Source organism: Acanthopagrus latus, chromosome 3 (assembly GCF_904848185.1).
Source record: "Acanthopagrus latus isolate v.2019 chromosome 3, fAcaLat1.1, whole genome shotgun sequence".
In the NCBI taxonomy this organism is placed as follows: domain Eukaryota; kingdom Metazoa; phylum Chordata; class Actinopteri; order Spariformes; family Sparidae; genus Acanthopagrus; species Acanthopagrus latus.
The window spans coordinates 5,473,568-5,501,485 of NC_051041.1; the positions used below are offsets into that span (position 1 = coordinate 5,473,568).

At 41.8% G+C, this 27,918-nt stretch overlaps 4 protein-coding genes across 8 annotated transcripts; all 4 read left to right on the forward strand.

Annotated features, from left to right (window-relative positions):
• Positions 1-620: 620 nt before the first annotated feature.
• usf2 (upstream transcription factor 2, c-fos interacting) lies at positions 621-9,322 on the forward strand. 4 transcript variants are annotated; one of them, XM_037092974.1, is made up of 11 exons: positions 621-1,111; positions 2,638-2,681; positions 2,885-3,000; positions 3,626-3,745; positions 3,841-3,997; positions 4,528-4,615; positions 4,936-4,980; positions 5,744-5,802; positions 6,204-6,310; positions 6,802-6,930; positions 7,815-9,322. In XM_037092974.1, the coding sequence occupies exons 1-11, from the start codon at positions 1,074-1,076 to the stop codon at positions 7,902-7,904; spliced, it is 993 nt and encodes a 330-aa protein (XP_036948869.1). In that variant the 5' UTR covers positions 621-1,073; the 3' UTR covers positions 7,905-9,322. The 4 variants fall into 4 exon arrangements, with proteins under 4 accessions (XP_036948869.1, XP_036948871.1, XP_036948870.1 ...); XM_037092975.1 differs by having other exon boundaries at positions 638-1,111; positions 6,204-6,295; XM_037092976.1 differs by lacking the exon at positions 4,936-4,980.
• A 583-nt stretch (positions 9,323-9,905) lies between these two features.
• tekt2 (tektin 2 (testicular)) lies at positions 9,906-16,678 on the forward strand. Of its 2 annotated transcripts, XM_037092957.1 has the most exons (11): positions 10,075-10,306; positions 11,504-11,666; positions 11,991-12,116; positions 12,214-12,419; positions 12,499-12,642; positions 12,739-12,853; positions 13,185-13,292; positions 13,432-13,575; positions 13,723-13,802; positions 14,673-14,873; positions 15,817-16,678. In XM_037092957.1, the coding sequence occupies exons 2-11, from the start codon at positions 11,511-11,513 to the stop codon at positions 15,818-15,820; spliced, it is 1,284 nt and encodes a 427-aa protein (XP_036948852.1). In that variant the 5' UTR covers positions 10,075-10,306; positions 11,504-11,510; the 3' UTR covers positions 15,821-16,678. The 2 variants fall into 2 exon arrangements, with proteins under 2 accessions (XP_036948853.1, XP_036948852.1); XM_037092958.1 differs by lacking the exons at positions 10,075-10,306; positions 15,817-16,678 and adding an exon at positions 9,906-10,043 and having other exon boundaries at positions 14,673-15,772.
• Positions 16,679-16,829: 151 nt separating this feature from the next.
• Positions 16,830-19,422, forward strand: LOC119016750 (free fatty acid receptor 3). Its single transcript, XM_037092972.1, has one exon. The coding sequence runs from the start codon at positions 17,411-17,413 to the stop codon at positions 18,404-18,406; it is 996 nt and encodes a 331-aa protein (XP_036948867.1). The 5' UTR covers positions 16,830-17,410; the 3' UTR covers positions 18,407-19,422.
• Positions 19,423-19,839: 417 nt separating this feature from the next.
• Positions 19,840-24,947, forward strand: LOC119016751 (free fatty acid receptor 3-like). Its single transcript, XM_037092973.1, has 2 exons — positions 19,840-22,173; positions 23,737-24,947. The coding sequence occupies exon 2, from the start codon at positions 23,772-23,774 to the stop codon at positions 24,765-24,767; it is 996 nt and encodes a 331-aa protein (XP_036948868.1). The 5' UTR covers positions 19,840-22,173; positions 23,737-23,771; the 3' UTR covers positions 24,768-24,947.
• The last annotated feature ends 2,971 nt before the right edge of the window (positions 24,948-27,918 follow it).

Here is a 27,918-nt window from a genome sequence, read left to right on the forward strand (position 1 = left end):
CTGATGGCTTCACGGCTGCTCTCAGACGCACCGCCGCCTCCTCTGCTCTGCTCTGCTCTGCTCTGCTCGGTCTGATGTAAAGCTCCACACTGACGACACAAACGCGACACAATCACATTTTTAACGTCCTCCAGCTCAATCTGTCGTCGGATTTATCAATAAAAGTGATTCCAGCTGTCCTACGTGACATAAAACACTGTGAGTTACGAGCTGCGCGCTGGTTTCGTGGCACGACACGGACCGTTTCTGTCATGTGGTTTGTGGGAAAACCCGTATTGGATCTCTGTGGTCACCTGGGCACAGGAGCTGGGAGAAGTGTCGCTGACGAGCTGATTGTCAGCCTATGTTTGACTAACACAGCTCAGATCAATACGAATGCCTGAATATACACATACACGACACTATCCTGAGAGTTAAAGGCGGACAATCCATCCATGTCGAGTTTTACGCACGAATAAAGCGAGAAAAACGCGATAATATCATTATTAAAGGCCAAACTCTTTCCATCCAGGGAGTCACGTGAATACGACGCGACACAAAACGAAATCTTGCACGCTCAAAAGCAACATTTTCAGGTGTAAAAGCGTCAGAAAAAGTCGTTTCTCGGCGCGATAAACCGCGCAAACTAGTCCACTCCGCGTCTTGTCGGGCGCAGGTCGCAGCCGCAGCTTTGCGCGGATAAACAGCAGCTGTTCGCAGCCGAGCAACAAAAAGAGAAACCAAGGACACGAAGATTTCACGCGAAGCTATAAGGAAATAATCTCCCATCCGCATATACAGAAGTCAATCCGAGAGACTTTAACGATCCCCGCCGTCACACCGGAGCTCCGCCGCCTCCGCGAAGCCGCGCAGACACTCGGGCTCGTCTCTTGTTGCTGCTCCCCGCACAGACGCAGACGGATCCGTCCCGCTCGGCAGCGGCCTCCATTTTAGCTCCTTGCCCGGTCGGCGCCTCACGTGTCCTGGACTGTCTTCCTCACATGACCCGTGTGTTTGTCCCCGTGATCAGCGCTTCCATCTCCGTAAATCAGTGTCGTTGAATATCGGCGTTTTACAACCCCGCAAAAAGCTTCATGGATATGCTGGAGCAGAGTCTGGACAGCTCGGCGAGGTGAGAGGCTGCTGGCCGCTTCCTGCTCAGCCATGGCTCCCACCACGGCCTAAAAAACACCGTCTTTCTCCCCGCGATGCTCTGATAATAACCTGCAGATACTTTGGATGTGTTTTGCGCTGTTGTGTTTCCAGCTGGTGACGGTGCAGCCCGCTGCTTTGGTTTTATAAAGACATTTCCGTCATAATTTGTGCGCCCTTTTTTTTTTTTTTTTTTTTTTTTTTTCCTCATCACGGTTGCTGTTTTTATTTTACATGACAGGAGGGATAAAATGCACAGCTGCAGTTTGTCCGGCTGTGATCATCGAGGCATCTCGTTGCACTGTAGCTGTTGGTGAACCTGATGCGGCTCTTTTAGGATTAAATGCCTGAATTAAAAGCAGGAGGGCGGTGTGGGTTTTTTTTGTTTTTGTTTTTGTTTTTTTTGTTTTTTTGTTATTTTGTTAAGTTCGTCTCGACTCGTGCAGCAGATCAAAAAACTCACAAGAGATTTAATTAACAGGAAATTCTAGTTTTCCTCCAAGAAGTTGCAGAAAATGTGTGATCTGTCAAGCCTGCACGCCAGTTTATTTATCACGTTATTTATGTGTTATCGTCGCCTCCTCCTGTGGACACCAGGGGGCGCCCTCCACCCACAGTCTGTTAGTTTTTTATTTAATCCATATTTAGAAACGGGCAGTTTCATCAGATCTGTGCGTCCTTCATACTAACAGACACCTTTACAGTCAGTCAGACACATTCACACTCAAGATTTCACAGTTAAGGAAACAATTCCAACTTTTTAAAATGTTCCAGTGACATGTTTTGTTTTTGTTTTAATTTGTAAGCAGTATGTGGAGATCCTGCACTCCTCAGAGTGAGTTAGCAGGGCTGGATTAGCAGGATTAATTGCAAAATAATCAAAATCCTAATATGACTAAATGCCATATCCAAATCGCAAGAACTGCAATTATTTTATAAGGGTGAAATGTGTCACAAAGCAGTGTTTTAATTCAGTTTTATAGTGCAGAAGAGATGCTCCGGCCTGCAGTTTGCCACATCATCATGATTTTACTAGTTTTTCAATGGCAGTGGAAAAACCTGTGATGTCAAATTTGATCATCCTTAATAATCATGAATTACGCCACAATATCTGTCAAAATAATTGCAATGTCCCCGACAGACAAGTTTGAGATGATTCAGCGGTCTTTCCACGAGCTAGAATGTGATTTGGGTATTTTACAGAAGTTGATCTTGATCTTCGGTTTGCTTGATAGTTGTGACACGTGGGTCTTTATAAGCATCGCCGGCATTTTTAACATTCAGCCTGAATATTCTTGGATGTTGTAGAGAACAGCATTTTCTAATTTTCCCAGAATTCAAAACATGCTTGTGTTTGATGTATGAGATCTGAAATCTGCAGACTGTAGATTTGCAGAGGCTGGATAAAAAGAGGAGCCAGTGACATATAAGATAGTGTCATCTGTGTGACAGAGATAATGTTGTTTATCTCAAAATTGACTCATTTGTGTCCATTTTTGTTTTCAGTCACGACAAACAGGAAACAGAAGAGGTGGTGCAGCTACAGGAAGGTAGGAGCCTCGTTTCTTGTAATCCTGAAAGCAAATGATCGGCTCCTTTGTCTGAACATAAAATCTCTGATGACAAAGAATGGAAGAACGTTGAGTTCATTTCTTGCATTTTTGTCTGAAGACACTCCTTAACACACACGTTGTTTTTTTTATGACTCTGCCCTGTTGCAGCGTCACTGACGTGAAGCTTGTTGTGTTTGCAGGAGAGACGGTGGGGACGGAGGAGCAGACTGCAGTGACCATCACCGGCGTCCCGCAGGCTGCGTTCGCTGAGCACAATGTGCAGTACCAGTTCCGCACAGAGAACAGCGGAGGGCAGGTGAGCCGCAGATTATTCTTAGCCGCTTTTCACACCAGCCAGTTTTTGAGAAATTTGAATTCTAGAAATAATGAACCACAAACCTTCTCCCCCCCCCCGAGGTGTCGCCTGAAAACAGATGAGACAGATGTTAACGCCTGATAAGCAGTTATTTGTGACTGGAAGTTCAGCTAAACAAAATGAAAGAGAGGAGGTGGATCTCACATAATGTGTGTTTAGGTGAAGTCAGCTGCTTTTTTATTAAAGGAGCACTCCGTAGTTTTAGGAAAGAAATTTTAATCTGAAGAGGAAAAGATCTTCATCGACTGTTTTTATGCCTGAACAAACTAAATTATTAAACTCTGTTTTCACGACTGAATAACCAAACAGACCTCAAAGGACGACACAGTTTCATAGTTTTACTTTGTTTATCTGTGGCGGACCCTGCCACCTTTCCAGCTTCAAACAATGTTCTGGGACTTTATTGTCCTCTGAGAACAGCTTGTATCTTTGCATAATTAGTAATTTTTGTAATATTAAAATTCGGAGTTTGAATTTCAGCTCCATAACTACATAGTGCTCCTTTAATAAATCCTGGTTTTATTTCATTTTTTTAAACCTTTCCCCTCCCCTGTTCTGTCCTCAGGTGACCTATCGTGTGGTCCAGGTGACAGATGATCAGTTAGAAGCAACAGCTGACGGGACCGGCGCCGTCAGCGTCGTCTCTGCCGCGGCGTTTGCCGGAGCCCCTCAGGCAGTGGCACAGGTGAGTAAACATGCAGCGGCTATACGTATGTGATCATCAGCTCCTTTATTATCTTACCTGGTTGACCCACTTGTCCCTGACTCCACCTCTTCCAGGCTGTCATCCAGAACCCTTTCAGCAATGGGGGCAGTCCTGGCGGGGAGACTGTGGGAGGAGAGACACGTTTCGCCTATTTCCCGGCGGCCACCGTCAGCGATGGAACTGCCGTGTCGGTGCAGGCCACCGCCGACCCAACGATCACGCAGGCAGGAGGTGAGGAAGCGGCCGTGACATCGCTCCTCAGTCATCTGAGGACAAACATGACGTCTTTGCCCTACAAAATGAGCCACAGAACAGAATATCCATAAAAATCTATGACTTTTCTTTTCTTCTTATGTGGGCTTCTGTTGATGATTTACTAAACACCTGTTGCATGTCCTGCCACCCTTTAACCCCAGTCACATTCCCAGGGTTCTTCGAGGTCTTGAAAGTTGGGAAAATGCTTAATTTTAACGGTTATGTTCCCAGAATTAGACATATGCTTGATTTTCAATAGAATCCTTGAAAGTTGCTTGATTTTTCAGAATCATCTGGTGTTTAATCGACACAATCGCTCATAAAAACTTTAGAATATTTTAAATGAAACTATCCCGTCATCAGATTTGTTTGTTGTTCTGGTGTGGAAATTAAGAAGATTATTATACAGTAATGATCTTTTATTGCTCTGAGTATAAACGAATACTAATAATCCTTCCTGGTCATTGAAAAGAAATCTAAGTTCTTGATTTCGTTTTTCATCCCAGGTCAGTTTTACGTGATGATGAGCCCCCCGGAGGTGCTGCAGACGACGGCCCCTCGCACCATCGCCCCACGCACACACACCTACACTGCGTGAGTATAATAATGATAAAAACACTTCCCCTCACACTCATCCCATCCATGAAGTCAGCATCTCCATAACTCTCACAATGTTTGGCCGACTCCTCACCTCCACATTCTCTCACCCCCTCTCCTCTGTAACCTCACAGTGGATCGGATCTTCTTTAACGCTTCCTTCCCTGTTTTTTTTTTTTTTTTTGGAATGAATCATTTTGTTTGATTTAGTTGTGTGTACAAATAAAGATACAAAAGGAACAAACAATCTATATCCATCATCTTAAACATCCAACATCTGAAAACCACACTCTGTCCTACTTACCTGCCATCCCCAGAGACCTTGGTGAAAGCGAGATGTTGCAGCATGGCAGTTCAAACTGGTGAGAAGAACTTTCACATACGCCCCCACCCTGCCCCCATCATGTGTTGTAGAGACAGACGTCTGTGGGATCACTAATCAATCACTAGCATTCCTTGTATTGTGAATTGTACGTTGACGGTGTTGACTGTATGTAAAGATGGGCGACATGACGGCTTCTCAGTAGTGAGGATGAAACATTACGATTGCCGTGCAGCATCCGTCAAAAACCTCTCCATGTCAGCGGATTTTACTGTCACTTTCAGTCATTTTTACCATGCTGACATTTGCTCCGGTGTTAATTATCTAATGCACAGACACTCTGGCTCCAGTGAAAGATGGCAGCACCCCTATCCGGGATGTTTTTGCTTCATCTTTGTACAGTCAGAGGAAAAGGAGACGCGTTGTCCATCTTTGTATACAGTCAATAGTCAACATAGAACATTGCCAGCTTCAAGCTGTAAACTAAAACCCTGAGTTAGCATAAATAAGACATTACACATCTTGATTCAGTGGCCGGCTCCGATGAACCTTTGTCCTGCAGAGGATCTGAAGGTTCTTCTGTACCTGCATCTCCTCTCCAAATAATAAAGACCTAAACTAACGGTGCATGTGGGTACTGCTCATCAACCAGCCTAAATACATGATAACAGAAGCCAATCCTTTGTTCAGAACTGTTTTTTGTTAACTTGATTCTACTTCAAGTGTATTTAATATGGAAAGTCGGATATTTCATGCAGAATTTCATTGTAAATATTTGTTTTCGTCTGTTTCTGTCTTTACAGGAAGGTGGAGGGTCCACGGGCGCCCAGAGATGAGAGGCGACGAGCACAGCACAATGAAGGTACGTGCTGGTCTCTGTCAGGCCGTATTTGGACCAAATCAGGTGTTGTGGCAGTGCAGGAAGACACAACTGCGATGTGATTACATCTTTCTGTTTCACCCTGACACCAAACGTGTCGTGTCAACCAGCCACCAAAAGAACTTAACAGGCTGTATTCACGGTGGCGATCTCCGCGGCGTGACGTTGCGTTGTCAAAAGTCGATTCTGTTTTAACTTTACGCTGCGAGACAACTAAGAGTTTTCCAGCTAAATCTTGTGATAAAATGACTCAGACGAGTGACATTTTTTAACCGCAACACCAAATTTGGTCTGAATGAGGCTTTAGAGATGTTTGTTGAAGTGTTTTGTAAATGCAACGCCGGCTGTAGTTGTAGTTTCACTCTGTTTCCTTTTTTTTGCAGTGGAGAGAAGAAGAAGAGACAAGATTAACAACTGGATCGTCACGCTTTCAAAAATCATCCCTGACTGCAGCGTCGACAGCAGAACTGGAGCGGTGAGTGCCTCAGAGGTCGGCCTACTTTTTTTTGTTTCTCTAAAGCAAGTCAGATAGTTTTGATAACGTGTGTTTCTGATGACATAAAATCTGTCTGTAAAAATCCAGTATTTTGAGGTCGCACTGCTGACAACAGCTGCTTGTCTCTCTGCGACCTTTTTAAAATTTGCATCTGTGTTACATTTTACATTACACCTGACCACTTCCATACTTGAATCAGTGCAGTGCCTCTGCACTCCTAATGCATGCTTGCATAACTGGTGCTGAGAGTCAGATTGAAACACAGCGTGTAACCACAGCCAAGGCATCTCAGTCTCAGTTAAAACGAGGCTCTATTAAGAAATATCTCAACTGTTGGGGACTTGTGGCTTTGTTAATCAGATTTTGCCCCGTACTTACCCAAGAGCTGGGTCTGAAATGTTTTGGTGACTAGAGGAAAGTTCAGTGGAAATTCCTGCGAGTGACGCTTTGACACATTTAACACCTCACCGTGCTGCACTTCTCAGAGTAAAGGAGGCATCCTGTCCAAAGCCTGCGACTACATCCGAGAGCTGCGCCAGAGTAACCAGCGACTGCAGGAGAGCTACAAAGAGGTGGAGCGGGTCGAGATGGACAACGAGCTACTTAGACAACAGGTTAACGTCTTTATATAAACCTGTCACTCTTTGAGGGAAGAATTTATCTCTATGTAGGAAAAAAAAGTATATTAAGGGGCAGGCCTGAACATAGGTTGCCCGTTTCATTTGTTGTGCGAGTGGAAGAAGAAGAAGACGTTAATCTTGCCATATATATTTAACATGTTAGTACAAGCTTACAACTGAAGCAGGGAAACACTGACTGCATTTTGCAGAATCTTAATTGACAATAATTTGTCAGCAAAACATTGTGTTCCTGTCTGCCTTTTCCATCATTGTATTATCAGTGTCCATTTGTGTCTGTCTGAATATCACATTGAAGAATATAACATCCATTCTGTCACCATGCAAACACAAATACTCCAATACTGTAACATATACTCACAGTTTGACTTTGTCAGTGATGCCACAAACACTGGTAAATGTGTCTGTCTGTGTCATTATTTCTTAAAAGGTAATTTCCTGCCCATCCAGACGTAAACAGACATTTTAAAATCCATTTTAAGTCACATAAAATGATAAGAATAAGCGTTGTTTTAAGAAATACCCATGTACAATTAGGAATTTCCAACTTAGATGAAATACCTTGAAACATACTGATATTCAATATCTTGTTTGATACACCAAGAGGAAAAAAAAATGACACTACAGATGCAAGATACAGACAGACGGCGGCTCATCGGCTGCACTCCAGATTGCAATCTTCGCCTGAAACGTCACAGTGAGGACTGAGATGGACGAGCAAGAGGGTCAAAGTTCAAGGCACAGAGTTACACGACGAAGTAGCATGTTTCAGTTTGATGTGCCAGTGTGTGCTTTGTAAGGCCTAAAGTCATTGTATCACTTTTTTTATTTAATGTGTCTAATTATCTTTTATTTTCCAGATTGAAGAACTGAAGAATGATAATGCACTGCTTCGAGCACAGCTACAGCAGCACGGCGTAGAAGTCAACGGGGATGCAACGCCACAGTGATTGTGGACTTGGGACACTTGTACCATCACAAACACGACGTCGCATCCTCCCACCCACCTGAACAATAACCAGGAAAGGAATAATAACGATGAGAGACGATTTCCATCTGAAATTGGACCACGAAGAAACGCGCGCAGGGCTTCGAGATGAACACTGAAGGACCTCCAGCTGTTCGACGGCTCTGAAATCCGTTAACTGTGTAGCTAACTGAACCTCTCACCTCTGCTTCAAGGAAAAAAAAGAAGAAAAAAAAAACCCGACCTCTGCACAGCACCACCACGCTTGCACCAAACATTTCTTTTAATTTTAAATTATGAACCTGCCACAGAAAATTTTCTTTTAATGATTTCACCTTTTCATCGTACAACAAATGCCTACTTGTTCCTTCTTTTTTTTTTTTTTTTCTGTTGACATTTGCTGTGTTTGAAACTACTAAATGTGGCATGAATGATAACATCCATTTACTTTTTTAATTTATTAGTCTTTAATAAGGAATGTGTACACGGAAAGAAAAGCTGATCTCTGAATTCACTTGTTCCCCAGTGACGGACGAATAATGAGCAGGTCAGATATTTTGATCGTGCTCATCACTGTTTCGAAGGACAGTTTTAACTGTCAGCGGATCACGTGTGTGTGTGTGTGTGTGCGTGTGTGTGTATATAGTCGATCTGTGTGAGGTAACTTTTTCTGCCTTTTAACACTGACACTCTGAACACAGGCAGAGCTCACAAACTTTATAAAAACACAGTCTGAGTCAGTACATTCAGAAATGGTGATACTTTTTTTCTGAAGAAGTTAAAGCAGCTTTGATAGCACAGGCATGGAGGTTTTATTTTTTAGTGCAAGGCCTTAATAGAAGCCTGTGGGAGAATCTAGGTGTTAACATAGCTCAGGTAATTGGGATAGTGCACTGGCAAGTGGTTCCCAGACTCGATGAAGTCTTTTCATATAGAGTTTAGCTCTCTGTCGTGTCCCCAGTAGGTGCATTGTACAGATAAAAGGAGAGTATGGAGGCGATTTTCAACGTGTGAGTCATTTTTAACGGGCATTAAAATATGGTTTGTTTGTATATCTGCTAAATAGGTCACTGGTGTAATGCACTGAAATAGAGGTTCAGTCATGAGAGGTCTCGACCTCTGTTTGGCCCACTAGTCCTGCTGCATTTTTCGTGGACACCCCAGGTGGCTTTTTTTTTCTTTTTTTTCTCGCAATATTCCCTAATTCTTTAGAAACTCTGGGAACCGTTGCTGCTGACAAAAGACCATAAGACAACCATGGCCAGGAAATGTGCTGACGAGGGTAGTTTGGATGCGAGTGATGATAGTTGTAACTAACCAGCTTTTGTCACCACAGCATGGAAATATAACCACTGGCATGACTAAATCTGACTACAATAAAACTGAAGTGTTTATACCTGAGTGGTGTTTATAGCAGGTGTGTGTTTTTAAGTGGCCTGTATGCGGCGAGGAAGATTTCTTTGGGGTCAAATGAGATTTTTTTCTGGGCGGTTTCTGCTCACTTTTGTTTTTGAGTGGGAAGAAACTGTCAGGTTTATACCATGGAACACTTAAGCTCAGTGGTTGAAAGCACATTTATATTTTGCATACAAGATAGCCACGGTATGAGACTTTACTGTACAATAACCATCTCAGAAAATATCACAATTTCAGGGTATATGCAAACTCTTACTCTTAGGATACAGGTATATAAAACTCGCACATATATACATTCTCACACGCTACTGAGAATATGCGTGTGTGCAAGCTCTCAGTAATAGCATATATGTATGTGCAGGTGAAGTATGTGTTTTTGGCCTATAGGGCTTCTCATAGTTAGGATATCGCATTATTATAACTTCCATCTGTAACAGTGACACCTTAAAGAACGAAAACAGGGATTTTTGGTTGAATATATATATTATAACTATTAAAATTTATACAGTGGTATTTACACTTTTACTGAAGTGAGCTACATGTAAATATCACATAATGTCCTGACCGCATCAGCAGTATTTAAATTATTGAAGAATTTCAGTTGTGTCGGCCCGTTGCCTGGAGACCGATCGAGTAGCTGTTACCATAGGTAACCCGGTCCGGTGAAACCAGCACGCGCCGGCTGTGTGAACGTTCTAGAACTCCGGTGAGTAAAACTGCACGAGAAGAAAAACGTTAACATGACATTTTAACGGTTATCTATCAACAGAAATAACTTACACGACAAGCTTCGTCTTTTTGGAGTAACCTTAGCTACGTTTTCATGGCGACCATGGAACTCAAATAAACTGTTAGATGACAACAGTTTTTCCAATTTGTGATTGGGTGAAGCCTTAAACCTGTCATTTATCTGGATTTTTTTTTTTTTTTTTTTTTTGGAAAAGTGTCCACTAGAATTTGCTGGTTCAGGTAATGTTCTCTTCTCAGTTGCTTCAAAATGATTCTCATTGTCTGTCATGGTAATATATCTTGTCAGGTTCCAACTCCCTGGGGCTGTCACCTACACGGCTGAGCTAGCTAACGTCAAATTTAGCTAATTTGCTTAAGCTAGCTGCATTCAAACTGTGCACATATGCAATGGTAACACACTCCTTAAAAGCGTTTTTCTCATACAGTATTCAGGTATTGTTAGCCTTACTGAGGGTCCAGGTGGTGCTAACTATAACGAGCTTATTTACAGTTTGGTAGCTTCAAGTTAGCTTATGTCACTACAGCAATAAGTGCATTTTTTAGTTTGCCATGAGAAAAACATTAACGCAATTGCATATTGATTAACTACTAAATAGACATTAAATTTTACACCTCAGTGATGGATAGTAACTAAGAACATCTACTCAAGTACTGTATTTTGGTACAATTTTGAGGTACTTTACATTTTCTGTAACTTACTTCCACTCTACTACATTTTTGAGTCAAATACTGTACTTTATACTCACTTTAGTTATTAGTAACTTTACCGATTACATGCTATATCAGGGCAAAGTTAGCAATTTTTTTTTTTACATTTATTTGATCAGCAATCAGATATATTAAAAAACATTTATCCCAATAATCAGAAAAATTCTAAGTATCGGAGTAGTACATGCATATAAATATATGTATGATGCTTCTTTCTACTTTTAATACTTAATAACATATTTACTTTTACTCAAGTACAAGATGTAACAAAATGCAAATCCTCAATTAAATCATAGTTCTTTCTGTATTATATATACAATAGTTCCCCAGAACTGGTTAGGTTGTTTTTTTGGTCATTCACACTGTGCAGAGGAAATGCTGATCAAACATATACTGTAAAGGGCCAAGTCTTTTTGAAATAAATAACAAGTAGCCTTGTTATTTTGTAAACAAATTCAAAACTCCTATTTATGATTCCTTTTTAAAAACGTATCTGTTAAATGTGTTTTGGCCGCTGATGCAAATTCCCAACAGTTCTCACTGCTCCATGTCAAAGTAGCTCTGTTGGACCCGTACTATGTCCGTCTGTGTTTACTGTGAAACTCAAGGCTATAAATATGCTTCTGTGAAACTGTCACCAAAACAAATATTGCACATTTAAGCATACTTGGCAAACTCAGTCATTGTGATGTTTGCATGTTTCTGTAGCAGTAGGATGTCTGCACTTCCTGCAAAGCCTGGCCTGCACCACAGTGTGTCAGAGTGGTACAGCAACAACCACCAGCTGTCTGAGACGGCACAACATGAGAGACATGTTTCTAATGTGATTCGGCAGGAGGGGAGGTCACTACGCAACGAGACCAGCTGTCAGGTGGGTTCCTGTTTGTGAGGATGCCTCCCAGAATGCTAACCAGACATACTCTTTTGTCAATCATTAACACTGATAGGGGAAGCAACTGATAAAGCATTATCAGAAAGCATTTTAGTGAAATAAAGGTCAGCGTAATAGCCTCAGCAAACACGTTTATTTTCCCTGCATAAATCATATTCATTCAATGTAGTTCCACTCCAGGTTGAGGATCACTGCTCTACATGATGACATATTTTATGTAATACCATGAATGGTCGGCACATTTCTTTATACTTACACATTTTATCAACCAACCTGAGTCATTTTCTTGCTGTTTTTCTCTAGACTGTCTGGGATGAGAGCGACACCTCTCGCAGGTTGCGTGACAGGGCCTGGGATGTTGCCAGGTATAAAGAGGCATTAGAAGCCTGTGCACAGAAAGTGGATCAAGAGATGGAGGCCCTGACCCTGGTGATTTTACCTCTGAAACCACTGAAAGCTTGCCTCATTCAAGTGTTAGACCCATGTGTACCTTATACCTGTGTGTCCATGTTGTGTGTTGTGACAGTCTAAGGAGCAAACCGAGCAGGCACTGGCTGCAACTGCTGTTCCCCTAGAGGTCAGCAGTGAATGCCTGACACTGAGGGATGGACGGCAAGGGTACGAGCTAGTCGTTGACCCCGTAGACGAGCAGCTGAAAAGGGAAGTGGAGCTGATTGAAAAAGTGCAGCAAGTCCTGCAGCAGCACATTGACAAGTCCTTTGAGCAGCTGTGGTAAGGGGCATGATTATGAGATGTTCAAGTACTGTTTTTTGCTTTTTGTCTCTTGACCTTTCTTTCTTCTTGCTCCTAGTGTTTTGCAGGAGGCTCGGCACCAGCTGACCGCTGACCTCCAGAACAAGATGGACGCACTGGACATTGATATGTCCTGTCTGTCACTTACAATAAAGTCACCTCAGATCTCCCTGAAGACCAACCCAACTCGCATACCTTCAGGGTTCTTAAAATTCAAATCATTTAAACAATTTTGCGTCATATATATTATAGTAATCCATTAAACAGAATCAGTACAATAATGTTTCCTTTGCTGTAGCTCTTCCACCCCCCAGGAGTGGGTCCAGTTCAGCCAATATAACATGGCTAATGCCCAGGAGGCCATGCAGGTGTCTTATCAAATGAGGGAGGAGATGAGTCTCACCAGAGCCCAGGTGTGTGTATGATGCTACTACACCTGCATGTGCAGTATTTTGTAGTGTAAATGTATGGCACATAAGTCGCAGATATGCTAGATTTGTGTTTATAGGGTCTTTTATTACAAATCCAAACAATATGACAACCTAACTCCTTCAGTAGAAAATATTTAGACAGTCATTGTGCTCAGGACTAAATGACACACAAATATCAAAGCAGAGAATCTTAAAGGATGTTTTAATTCATGTTTTCCATTTAGGATTTCCTAAGTTAATATTACTCAAATCTTCCTCTCCGTGTATAATAGGGCACAAGTGCAATGAACCCCTCCTGTTCTGTATTTCTTAGTTGCAGAATGAGTTGGACACTCAGCGAAGGGCTACAGAGTTTGCACTTCGTAAACGTAATCACCATGAAGAGCAGGCCCGCGATGAGCTGGAGTGGCAGATAAAAAATGTAAGATTTGTAATAGCTTATCATATCAGGTATTTATCTTTTTAACTGCAGGTTTCATGTTTTAGAGTTTTCAACATGCAGGGTTTAAAGCCATACTCAGAGGACGACTGATCTTGACTGTCTGTATACCTGCCTGTAGACTGAAGATGAAATGGCAGAAATGGAAAGCGACATCCGCGGGCTGGATGCAGATCTGCAGGCGAAGACAGCCTCACTGAAACTTGCTCACACCCGACTGGAGAACAGGACCAACAGACCTGGCATGGACCTGTGCAGAGACGAGGTTTAAATCAATTTAGAGTATTAGCAGTAGCGGAGGAAATGAATGCAGTTGTTAGGTCAGGTTATCTCATGTGGGTTAATGTGACTGTGATGTTAAATATTCAGAAGCCTCATCCTGATTGATCTTTTCCTTCTTGTTTGTTTCCAGGTGCAGCACGGCCTCATCAATGAAGTCCATCAGCTGGAGGCAACCAACACAGCTCTGAAACAGAAGCTTTTGGAGGCTAAGTGAGTCCAAAGTTTGTTACTATGATCATCAAGTGGAGCTGATAGATTATCCATAATCTTATTTACCCATTCCTCAGCAAAAAATATATCTCTATCTCTGTTTAAACAAATAGCAGACATTCACATTCCGGGATCCTGTCTTCACTCTAGTATGTTCTGTACTGTGATATTTTAACCCAGATAATTAAATGGATAGGAAGCTACAGAACCAAGGTCTTGTGTTTACGTATGTTGGTGTCTGACTGACTGGTTCATAGAGTTTTGGAATTGCTTCAGCAGATATGTTAAAAAAAAATCCTTAATTCACTCCGATAGATGTGAAAATATTCTGCTCACGTTGGTTTCCCTGCTGTTTCCCCTGGTGTCAGCCCTCCATCTAGCTTCTGTCCTGACATTTTCAAATCAAACTCTTAAGAATGAAGGTTTTATTTTGAACAAACCAGAGTTGGTGATTGTTGGAATAGAGAAAAACAAACCAAGATCACTTTGGTGAGTTTTGTTTTGTTTCTGTTGAATAAAGCGTTTTTAAATTATCTGTAAGGTAGATCTGTAAGGTCTGGTTTCTTTGAGGAGAGCAGTATAACAACTTTTTTATTGTTATTATTATTGACAAAATAGATCTTACAGTATTAAAATTGCTCTACCTCTGTAGAATTTAGTTCTAATATGTTGTCAGACACAGAATGGGCCTTTTAGACGCACAAACGAGACATTTAAATTTGTGTAACATTACTTAGGCTTAGTTGCTCCCATTGTTGCAGCCATACCAGCCTGCTCATATTGGGTCCAGGTTTTTAAAATACCTGAACTAACCTTTGATTTCCAAATAAAAGGAACAAAATGACTCTAAAACTTTCATCCCTCACTCAGGCACTCCCTACAGAAGATGAAGCTCCATCACTCACGCATGCTGCATGATCTTAACAGAAAAAAGGAAGCGCTTTCTCTGGAGCAGCGGAGCATGAACACTCGCGCTCGCCTCACATCCACCTCCTGCACTGATAAAATCCCGGTGCTGCTGGTTCCACTCACAAACTCGAGCGGGAGGAGCAACCTGCAGCTGCTGGCTCAGTAAGATGACGATGTCCAGGTTTTGAAGGGAAGGGATATAACTCAAATACATTCGGATTCATAGTTTTCAGATTTAACTTCTGCGGCCATCACCAGGCACTTGACATGCCACAGAAATGTTCTGGTCAGTCACTTCTGAAGTTAAATTAATCATTCCCATAAGTGCTCAAGGAACAAAAATCCCTTCCTGTATATTGTCAATCTCTTGCAAAAATAGTCTCCTGACCTGTCAAGAACGTCTTTTGTGTTGTTGATTTGCTTTTATTTGTGTTGTTTTAAATTACTTTACGTAGTGTGGTTAACTTAAAAAACATCCAAATCGTGTTCATAGTCCAAACAGCATAGTCTCAATACATAGTCCTGTAGTCTCAGTTAAACATTCAGTCATGACAGTATTTGTGACCTGTGTGTATATTTATGTGTTTAAGGTTGCTTCTTTAAGAACTGAAAAACAGTTCACAGGTGCTCACGTTCATGTCTGGTGAGGTCATTATTTTTATCGGCCATCAGCTTTAACGGCTTTGTTTGGCCTTGTCATATTGTTTGACCAACTGACGCTGTTTGGACTACGAAGACGGTGATGTGAACTTTGACTCATACAGTATACGCGGTTTAGATTAAAAAAAAATCTGGTAAACAGGCACTAAACATGATCCCTCAGACAATAAACCCCCATAACTCTCTCACCTGCTTCAGCTGTAAAGTCTTCAGATAGATGTGTTTGTTTGAGTTGCTGCAGGATGTAGACAGGAGAGAAAGATTTGTTTTTAAGAAATATTTGGTCCACTTCTCCTCTTTGTCAAAGAAAACGTGTATGTTTTCTGTCTGGAATAATATGATTATCATATGTAACAACAGCTGCAGTAAATCCCATTAAAGTCATTACTTTTTGGGAATGAGCTGAGCTGCTCTGATTTGCTTTTCCATCACCAATTTGACTTAGCTGAGCTGAGCCGCAGCAGCGATGGACCTGCTCCGGAGTAGGGCCAATTTCTGCCCATCCCACCTCCAAGCGGGCTGTGGTGGTGTCTTGCGAATGCGTCCAACCAGTAACAATCACCAGTCTCCCCTCAAACAAGTGTGTGTCGTAAATTGATATTCAACTCATGTCTGAAACCTGAGAGAAAAACATTTTTAAAAGTCTGTTAAGCTCTCAGTACGTCTGCTGCTTCTAATTTTGTTTATCATGTTCACTTTCAACTGTTTTGGGAGTCCTGTTACTGCTGGTGAAAACAGTGTTTCCTGTAATGCTGCTTAGCTGGTAGTTGGTGAACACAATGGAGCTTTGAGCAGCTAAAGAGTGAGATATGTTCCCCTTAAGAGGTGGTGGAGAACCAAAAACAGAGCAAAAAGTGAGTGACTATTGGATTTTTATTCATCAGGCATTTACAACTTGTTTCTGCTGTCCCCAAGTGGCCAAAAAATCCAATGACTATATTAGCTTAATCAATTATTGAGAGCATTAAACCTGTGTTGTTATAAGCTACAGTCAGTTGGCCTTAATGTGGGAAATACCCACTGCAATCGCTTGAGGCTGCCGAAAATGAAACAGAAACAACTAGTCAATGATAGCTGTCAATTTCACTTGAACTAATAAACAAGTCAAATATACAGTCAATACTTAGCAAACATTCATTTCAGGATATCAGAGTAGTACCTCCACACACACACATTTGTTTTGAACATTGGATCAATAGACTAATCAAACAGATAGCAGCCATGTTTTGACCTGCTGCAGGTCGTGTCTTGGAAAAACAATTCTTGGTATCCATCACTCCGCTCCAATAAAATGCCTCTGCAACAAGCCGCAGTGATTTTCTGCTCCATTTTCTTCACCTAAAGCCGTTTGCATGGCACGCCCACTCTCCTCTCCACACATACACACACGCTAAATAACTGATTCTCCGCCATAAAACTGTGAGAAGTGCCACAAACAAGCCCAACCCGCCCCATCCTCGCATCGCCCATCAACTTCAGCGCATTTATGACTTTACAGCCCGGCCCTCCAGTTCATTTAGACAGCCTTGGCTTTGAGCGGACGGCCATGTGCTTCCTGACACGCTGAATTATTCTGAATCATTTCACTTAAGGGCCCAGATGCTACCTGTCTGTAGCCCTCCACCGAGAGGGCAATTAAGGCAGCCTGGTGCCTGCTAAATGCCCCCCTGCTTCTGCATGAGCGGATGCATCTCCTTATCTGTCATGATGTCGTGTGCACCTCGCCCCCTTCATGCCCACATACATCAGCACATTTGTGGCCACCGCCTCTTTTTTTTTTTTTTTTTTGCTGTCACTCTTCTCAGAGCTGAGTGCGAACATGACAAAGGGAGATACCTTGCACCACAGCAGCTCTTTTACCAGCTTGGAAACGGATATTCCTGCCACAAATAGAGAGGATTCGAGGAGGATAATTCACCAAACTGTTTGTCGAATAAGTTGTTCCCTGTCAGACTGAGTTTGCGTAAAGATTCGTCCTTGTCATGGTAAACTGGAGGCAGCGCTACCTACTTCTTGGACTCCCATCCTAAACAAAAGAGATGGCTGTGGCCTACAAAGATTGCTTCGCTGTCTTCATCTACACCTTCACCTTTCTGCTCGGCCTTCCCGCCAACCTGCTTGTCCTGTTTGTGTACGTGCGCAAGGCCCGCAAGCATGGTGCCACACCCAACGTGGTCTACGCCCTCAACCTGTGCGTGTCCAACCTGATGCTTGTGGCCTGGCTGCCCGTCAAGGCGATGGAGACTTTGCTTAAGGTCTGGAGGCTGCCAGCACCCGTCTGCCTCGTCTACAGCTTCTTCCTCTTTTCCTCACTGTACGGCAGCTGTCTCTTCATCACAGCTGTGACAGTGGGGCGCTACCTCAGCATCGCATTCCCAATCATCTACAAGAGGTACCGCTGCGCTCGATTCTCCTGCTTCGTCAGTGCTGCCTTGTGGGTCTTGGTGGTCCTCCACCTCAGTTTTGCTCTGGTGGCTGAAGGAGGAGGTAACTTTGTCTCCACTAACGGCAACAACTTGGTCTGCTACAACCAGTTCAACGCCTCCCAGCTGCAGGTTTTGCTGCCTCTACGCCTGGAGATGGCCATCATTTTGTTTATTTTACCTCTTATCATAACGTCCTTCTGCACACTACGCTGCGTCACCCTGGTGTGGCACTCAAATTTACGCCCAGTGGGAAAAAGAAGAGTCCTGACTGTTGCACTCAGCACATTGGCCGTGTTTGTGGTGTGTTACGCACCCTACAACACCTCGCACATTGTTGGGTTTGTGCTGGGGGAGAGCGTCGAGTGGAGGACGTACGCTATGCTGACGAGCGTTTGTAATGTTTTCTTGGAGCCTGTTGTCATGCTGATGCTGTCGCCAGCTGTGTCGAGGGGGATCATGGGTAGAATTTGCGGAAGACAAAGCCAGTTCAGCCGGATTGAGGGATTTCGGCATCGAATTAGTAGCGCTAATGGTGTTGCAAATGTCAAGGCACCACCTTCACTATCTGAAAAGAGCCAGGCAGGGGCAGAGGTGACAAAAGGAAGTTAGGGGTGAGGTCACCGTAGGTGGAGACTTCCAGTAAACCTGAAAAATCCAAAAGGAGAAATAGCAGAGATGTGGACTCGAGTCAGCTCAAGTGACTGGTTAAATGACTTGCAACTTGTCGTGAGACTCGACTTGGAGTCAGAGTTAAAGACTTGGGATTGACTTGCCTTAACTAAAAAAATACATTGGACTTGCTTGAGATTTGGACCAAATCACTTGGGTTGCACGCCTGAGAAAGAGGATACATCATTCATGGACAAACTGATTGAAGCTGTTTGTGTATGCCCCAGAAAGTCTAGCACCTGCCTTGTTATCAGATTCAGTTTACCTTCAGCTAACAGACAAACAGAATGGCTTCATCAAAGCTACATCACACTATCATCAGCTCACAACTTCTTTGTTTTCTTCAGATCAAATGTTTCTTAAGAAAAAGGATGAATTTGAAATGTATCCCATGTTATATCAATATTTTTGCTGACAATAAAGTGACACATTGTGTTTTTTTTCTTGTATTCACACACTGGGACTATTAGCAGAACTGGAAACCCATGTGTTTGGCCAAGGAAACTGCAAACGTGTTCTTTGTCAGACTCCTTAATTCTCTCTGGAAACAGTGAGCTGTGAGCTTCATCGTTTGTAAATGGCTCCATCTGGTGTCTGTTGGCTTCCCTTTAAAGCTGTAACAATGGAATCACTTCACTTCTTCTGAAAAGTGTTTATATTCCAGTGGACCTGTGAGCAGATCTTTCCAACTGCAAATATTTTGACTTTCAGCTAATAAAATAGTTGTCTAGACTCAGTGAAATGGAACAGATGTTTTATTCATTGCACATGTGCTAAGCTACTGAAGAATAAAGCTTTCACATCTATAAGTTTGAGATTGATTATCCATTTTAATATCATGATTGTGCATTAATTGATTGGTTGCTGAACATGTTAATCACTTTTCTCAGTTTAGTCTGTTTGCTAGTAAAATGTTCTATGATGTTCTTCAAAATAAAGTGTGAAGTTTACAAGTGCATTGTGTATTCTGATTTTTTAAAATTACGTTAAAATACATTTAATGAAGATTTGTAGTTATACTGGTTAATATGACATACACCTGCATTCAGCTAGAAAGTTGATGTCATGAAACCAAAAATAAAAAGAGAGTTTTGGGGGAAAAAAGTGTGAAACGCTCCAGTAAAGATGAACGTAATGATTGAATGTTTGCGCTCGTGATTTTTCTACAAAATGTCAACGGCATCAACAATGTTAAATTGTTTTCTCAATAATTATCTGTCTTAATATATAATTTATAAGTAAATACTCTAAATCAACCATAAGACAAATTAAAAATTAAAAGGTTTTTGCACAAAATATCCACAAAATATTAAATATGAAGGATTCCTTCATCGTTTCAAGGGGTGACTGAACTTTTTTTTTGCTATTTCCAGAATCCAATTATATTGAGACACAGTGTTTATTTTTCCTATGCTTGACTCAGCAATAAAAAAACAATTTTTCAGGTTGAAGGAAAGATCTAAATCTTTACTGGCGAGCTTATCAGTTTTATGCGTCAGAGTCGCTGAATGATTAATCACCACTTGGCTGCCAGAGGGCGTAAAATGACGTCCACCCCTTTAGACACACACTGAACGCTACAAGTACTGAGAATGAACTGCGGCTGAATATAATCCATCCAACAGGCATTATTTTGGCTTCAGTAGGTTTCTAGATAATTAAAGTAGTCATTTAACTGAACCAAACTGTCAACAATTACTTTCAAATGTCTCGAAGTCCGCAAATCGCCCTCATAGTGATGCAACGTAGGTGCTCAGCGAAATGGCTGAGCGTTGATGAGTACCATCTCACCTGTCCCCATTCATGCTCTGGATTCCCATATGACAGACCGACTGACTGACTGAGTTCAATATTTGCACAAAAAAGCACCCAATAAGACAAAAAACACAGAAAAGGCAAGATGTTTATACTGACATGTCTTTTAAAACAGAGAAAAATCAGGAAGTGATGCGTTCAAGACATCATAACACAAATCTGTCAATACAAAAGAATATTGGCATTTTTGTATCACTGATGAAGAGTGTTAAAATCTGCACTGGAGGAAAGTTACAGAGTACATTAATTGAAGTTTGTGACTGAAGTTTTACCTGAGTATATCTATTTTAGAGGATTTTATACTTCACTACACTTCAGAGGCAAATATTGTACTTTTACTCCACTACATTTATTTAACAGGCTCTAGTTACTTTTCAGATTCGGATTTTACTTACAAAACAAATGGATTTGTTGGAACAGTTTGCTAAACTGTAACAAAAATAGTGAAAATCAAACACAAAACTTTAATTGAATCAAATTTTGAGAACAAACCAGGTTGCTCTCCTCGTGTTTGGAAGATAAACCCACTGAATGAGAATTGGGCTTCTGTATTTACACACTTTCCACGTGAACCACTTTGTAAACATGTGTGTGGTCTTTATGTGTTTTTAATGTTCAACCTGCACCCGTTGCAGAGTGCTCCCAGGTTTGCTGTGGAGCAGATAGACGGTATATAAAAACAGGGCTGGTGGAAGGTGTGGTGATGCAAACTGACTGACTGACTGACTGACTGTCTGACTGACTGACTGACCCAGTGGAGCTGAGCTGATCCACAGGCTGCAGACTGAACCATCAGTGACTGAGCCTGAGACCAACTGGAAGTCATGTCAGCAGTGCTAACAGATCACAGGTAGGTCAGCTAAATTTTAATCAGTGTTTTTGTAAATTGCCCAAACTTACAACTTATTATCACTTTTTTGTTGATTTATTTTTGCTTTAATCGTCATTATTTTACATTGTGTGTTTCATTTTGTGCCATTTGGTATATTACGTTGTAGACCCTCTGAATATTAGCCTATAATTGGTTTATACATTGAATTGTCAAAATGTATTAACAAAAATCTGAAACTTTATTCAACAATTGCCAAATCTGCAAAATAGGCATGAATTGGTTTCAGTTAAGTATATTTTATTTGTGCTGTTTGGTTTGATTGGTCATTAAATAGTTTTTAAGAAAGGTTTTTCTTGATCAGTCAAGCACTTTTCATGCTTTCTTGATTATCTAAAACTGTATTTTCACATTATGTTATCTTTATTTTACCCACATTACTAAAATACATTTTTAGCTTCGGATATTTATTATGTTGAATTTATAAAAAAAAAAAAAAAAAAAGATAAAACCTCACACGTGATGACGGCAGCAGGAGTTCATCTCAAACTCATCTGTAAATAAAACCAACAAAGGAAGGTGTCACTTCCTCTTTACAGTCACTTCATAATTCTTTAAACTTGTGAAAACAAAATAAAAGTAGCAATTCGTCAAAAAGGGAACCTTGAGAGAGTGCCTAAGCGCTCTGCCCTCTGGTGGGCACAGCAGACAGAGACAATCTGCCTCTTTTATGATCTTTAACTGAGGCAGCAGCTGCCCTTCACATTGTCCCCGTTGACACCTTTCACACGAAAGTTGTTGCATCACGGCACGCTTCTGAGTGGTTGCTGGGAGATGATGTTTGGACAGAGGGGACAGCAAAGATTTGGTTCCAGAGGATTATTAAATTTCCTCTATTGAGAGCGAGATAGCAGTTATTCAGTGGGACGTGTTATTAAGTGCAGTCTTCTGATCTGATCAAACAGTCTGCTGCCGGGAGGCGAAGCATGCTGCCAGAGCGCTTCAGCATCACAGAGGACAGACGCACAGTGATGGAGAGCCGGGTCGGATGAGATTTACTGAGGTGAGTTTGTCACGTCTTTCATTTCTTTTCAGCAGCATGGATGGGATTAATTGACTATGTAATGTCTCTAGAGGTGGAAGAAATATTCAATACTTTGTTCATTAAAAGGGACACAACGTAACCAGTAAAAGTATTTCATTCAAGTGCGCGAGCATCAAAATACCTACAGTACAAAGAGTAATCAGAAGTACCTATAATGCAGAGCTGGAGCGGTTCTTTTAACTGTACCCTGCCAGGTAACTTGCTAATTTCACCTGGGGAATCACTTTATCATATAAAATGTATAATTTAGTATAAGTTTAAGTCATAATGCATTTGTTGATTATATTTTATATTATTCATCTGAATCTGCAAAGTAACTCAAGTTATCAAACAGATTTAGTGGTACCTGTGTGCAGCATTTGCCTCTAAATGCCGGGGAGTGGGAGTAGAAAGTACTTCAGTGAAGTGCATAAAACACTTTAGGTTGTTAGGAAAGTCTAAGTGCAGGTAAAACTGAGGAGATCTTTGGAAATGAGTCCATTAGCAGTGAATTGATCCTACCAGTGAGTGAGGTTGCAACAAAGGTTTATATTGCTGTGATCTCATAAAATATCACAGTATACGATATTAGACTATGATAACCAGTTGCAATGACCTTTAAAGGAATGAAAATAGTTTTCAAAGAGGTTTTATTTAATAAATTGAAATATATATTCTTTTAAATCACTGATACAGCAGAGTTACCCCAGCTAAGCAAATGAGGGCCACCCTGTATGATGACCCAGTGCAGTCGATGTGACTTCTGCTGTCGCCCAAAAATGGTTCAAAACAAGTGAATGTGCCACATCCTTAGACTGTGTATACTTATAATGGTGAACGGCTTTTGTAGTTTTTTTTAATCAGCCCCACAAACGTGTCTTATTAGCTGCTAGAGCAATAAATCAACAGCTGAATAAAGTCCCCAACATGTCAACGATTCACTCCTATCTGAGTAACATACACTAAAACCCAGCTGTCAGGAAATGTTTTGGCCTTTTTACAACACATACATGTGTCAAACTAGACCTTGGAACAATGAGGGCAGTATCAGGGAGCAGTAGGGCAATAAAAGATCTGATAAATTATTTAAGAGCGGATCAATAAAATCTTAAATTTCCATCTTAAAGCAACAGATAACCAGGAAACCAGGATGGCCATAATGTGGTCATGTTTCCCAGTTCATCCAAGTCAAAATCCAGGCAGCGGTGTGGATGATCTGGAGGTTGGAGAGGTGGATACACTGCAAAAACTCAAAATCCTACCAAGCATACTATAGTTGTTTTTAGACAGAGAGATTTATCTGCTTATTACTAACAAGAAACACTTTGTGCCTGTTGTTTTTTATTTATTTTTGAAGTGACAGTCTTTCAGTGTGAATGTTGCTTTCTGCCTCACTGCTAGCCCGGCTGGATATGTGACAAAACGTTAGAAATCCCTTCTGTCATTACTCGTCCTCAGAGTCAGACAGATAGTGTCTGTCAGAAGTCTTAACTGTTCAGTTTTGCTTTTACAAAATCATAATTCCTGTTTTCTTGAATCCAGTGTCTGAGAGTTCGTCCCTGGTGTCAGCAGCCGCCATGTTGTGCAGCCGCCTGTTGCTTGCTGTGTACATCGTCACCTTCCTGATGGGGGTCCCCGCCAACATCCTGGCGTTCATCACCTTCTGCCGCAAGGTGCATCACAAGGCCACCCCGATAGACATCCTCCTCCTCAACCTCACCATCTCTGACCTCGTCTTCCTCGCCTTCCTGCCGTTTAAAATGAAGGAGGCATATGATGGTATGGACTGGCTGCTGCCCTACCCGCTGTGTCCCTTCACTGGCTTTATCTTCTACTTCACCATCTACAACAGCACCCTGCTCCTCACTGCTGTGAGCGTGGAGCGCTACCTGGGCGTCGCCTTCCCGCTCAGGTATTCCCTGTATCGCAGACCTCGCTACGCCGTGATTTCCAGCATCATGTTCTGGTTGGTTTCCTCGCTGAACCTCAGCTTCGTCTACATCATCCCCTACGCCCAGTGGAGCAAAGGCGAGTGGGCTGACAACAACAATGGCAGCATCACCAACAGCCCTGCCACTCCGCCACCTACCTGCTACCTGGATTTCAGCGAGGACGAGCTGCAGATCCTGGTGAAAGTCCGGCTGGAGCTCTTTATCGTTCTCTTCTGCATCCCCTTCCTGATCTGCTGCTTTTGCTACGTCAACTTCATCCTCATCCTGTCGCGTCTTCCAAACATCGGCAGGCGGCGGAGGCTGCGTGCCATTGGTCTGGCCCTCGGCACGCTGATAGTATTCGCTGTCTGTTTTGGGCCCTACAACGCCTCCCACGTGGTGGGGTTTATCCGCCAGGAGAGCGAGGAGTGGAGGAACGTGGCGCTGCTCTCCAGCACCTTCAACGCCTGCCTGGATCCATTCATCTTCTACTTCTCCTCAGCGGCCGTCAGAAGCATGCTGGACCACTGCTGCAGGAACCTCAGGGCGAAGCTGCACCTCCTGAGGTGTGGAGAGGCTCCTCACGACCCCCAGCAGAGACCCTGCAGGGCTCAGATATACGAGGAAGCTCCTCGTCCCTGAAACGTTCTGGAGAAGTTATTGACTTGAATGTGTTTTTCAGGGCGTGTGCTTGTTTTTTTTATCTCATGAGTTTCAGTAAGTCGGTACCCTTCGCGATGCTTATTGTCAGTTATTTATCTGCTGATTCTGCTGGAGGATCACTCCAAATTAAATAAAGAGCAACCAAAAAGACAAAACAAACCGTGGCGTAAGTGTGCCGTGCTGTACAAGCAATTACAGCGTATTGATCTAAGTGACTCAGCGCTCAGCACAGGTTCAATATGTTTCAATGGGAAACTCCAACGTCTGAGTCGAGGCTGCGAAACAGCAAACAGGCCACTCAACCTCTGATTAGGGAAGTCATTACTGTTGTGCACACAGATCATTGTCTAAAATATGGATGGAGCGTCCGTCACTGAAAAAACTTAAACCTGCACTTTTTCTGATGGCCAACAGAGGGAGACAGCACTGGTTTTAAAAGGCAGTCTGATTGCATGTAAGCTTACGAGAAAATGACTCTTGCTTCTCTCTCCATTTATTGCCTCAGTAAACAGTTAGATGATGATCTCAGTCACAGCCTGATGTTCATTTAGTTAATTATGGTCGCAGTTGGAATAAAATAGAAGATAAAGCAGAGTAAGCTTTGACTACTTTGCGATTGACAATCTTTCAGTCAGATCAAATCAGAAAATCCTCCCCAGCTCCAAACTCTCATCAGTTCTGGCTTTAAAAAAGGAAAAACAAGATGGCGATGGCTGTAATGCAGAGGTTTCAAAACGATGCCCCACAAACCAACGAGTGACCTCACAGTGGGGTTTACACTCGATAGAGAGGCGAGTGAACGCTGTTCTGGGGTCTGGAAGGTCAACAGCATTTCTGCAAAATCCTTTTAAAGAAAGAAATCCTTGTAAAGATACAAAGAAGAAATCAGAGTCTGCTGTTGATTGGCGTCTGTAAGACTATAGCTGAAGTTAAAGGACACTGGATCGACTGTCGTTCCATATACTATTACATTTAATTTGCGTTAAAGTCAAAGCAACAGTGAATGGTAAACTGCAGGACTGTCGTACCGCACCCACGCTCGCTATGTGACAAGAAGAGAAAACTGAAGAGGGCGAGAGCTTTAAGTTTTAAGGAGCACAAAATCTGAGTTGAAATGTGTGGAAATGTAAAACAGACTATTTGACATCATCACCTCAGGGTGGATTTTTTTTTTTGCATCTCTACTTAGAGCTTCACAACTTTGCAGTTTTCAACAGCGCTGGACCATCTTATTCAAACAGATTAAGCTCCCAATGTTATTGTCGCACACTTTATCGCCACCTACCGGCCTGGCAAGCTTGTTTGAGAGTTTGGAATCATATTTAGTTTCACATGTGTGCAGAGATATATTCTAAAGGGAAGGTGATGTTGGAAAAAAACATTGTGAGTGTTTAGAGACAACCACAGAGACAAAACATGGCGGGGGATAATCAAAACTACAGGACTGGAACATTACGTGGCAGATTTCTGCGTTTCATATGGAACAAACAATGAGGACATCTTTTACAGGAAAGTTTGAGATGACGTTGATGATTTCCTGCCTGTCGGAGCAGAAATCCTCAAATAGTGAGTCACATATTGTTTATGAGATAAATAGTTTAATGTTCTCAGAGATCTCACCATGGAAACCAACTGTTTCACAGACGTGACCTGCTCTCTGTGTGACCTTTGTGTATACAACGAACAGGATGCAGGCAGCATCCAGGTTAAATATCCTTTTCTGTGACGGGACACTGTTTAATCAGGGTGGGATAAAGCAATTAAAGCCCGGGAGATGTTGGACCACATAATCAGGAAGCTCCGACCGTCCACCGGCAAGCTAATATGAAGTTATAGGCTCAGACAGCCGGACATGCACAAACAAGAGATTATACAGGCAGTGAGGCGCAGTTATAAAGTGTGTCTGTCTGATCTGAGGGGACTTCAAACAGGAAGTGACTGATAACCGCCCTCTGGCCATTTCCTGTCAATAATAATGAACGCAGCGCTCCTATGCAGCTGGAGTGCATGTACACACAGATAACATCCCTTTATAGTGTTCTGTTGTATACACTGACAGACAGACAGACAGACTGCAGAGCTCTTTGATCATTTATTAGTTTATTGTCTGCACCTGCAATTTATAGAAAATGTTCAGTGAATCTAATTTACTTGTTTACTCATTTTTTTCTCTCGCAGGAAACAAATAAGACTGAATGTTTTTTCATTCACTCCCATTTTTAATATGAGGCCTGTTAGCTTCCATTAGAATCGTATTATGAAACAGTTCTGTGTAACTCTGAAATGTGACCAGGATATTTAATTTAGTTTTAACAATCTGTATTTCCAACTGATTAGTGTTGCGGCTCCATTCCATCAAGTAAACTTCAGGACAAGTATATTTACGAACTAGAAAGCCAGTCAATGTTTTGATCCTGCGTGAATTGTTCCGTGAACTTCACATACAATGTTTGTATATTTTAAAAGATCATTTTGACTTTAAAAAGTCGCAGCTTGTCGTAAATAAAGTTAAATATCGTCTAGTTTTTATTCATTTTTCATCAGCAAAGTATACTTTAAGTTGCATTATGTAGTTTTGGGGAAGAAATTTTAATCTTCAGATTTTCATCAATTTATTCTAACAAATGCTGAACAAACTAAATAAATAAACTTTTCATTTTCATGAGTGAATAAACAGAATAAACAAACTGACTTTCATACCATTCCACTTTGTTTATATGAGGCGGACCCTGCCACCTGTCTAGCATCAAACTGTTCTGGGGAGCTTATTTTCCTCTGAGAACAGCTTGTTTATCCACTTATGAAAAGGTAAATATGTCTGAGTTCGAGACATTTTGAATAATTGAAATAAGGAACAGATTTACAAAACAGTACGGGAACAAAGTAGTGAAGAAGTAGGCTGTCAGTCTGATTCTCAGTTCCCTCTGCTCAAACAGCCTGGGTTAAAACTTTTTAATGTAGTGAAATGTATTTTTATGTTTAGCAACAGACTGACCAATCGAATGTGTATCAAAGGGCCATAATTAGGTTCTTGAAGGTCCACCAGTTGAACAGGTCTGGTCGATGTTGTACAAGCTCATCACTCATTACACATTATTAGCTTCTGATTGTGTAGCGATCGATATCATGT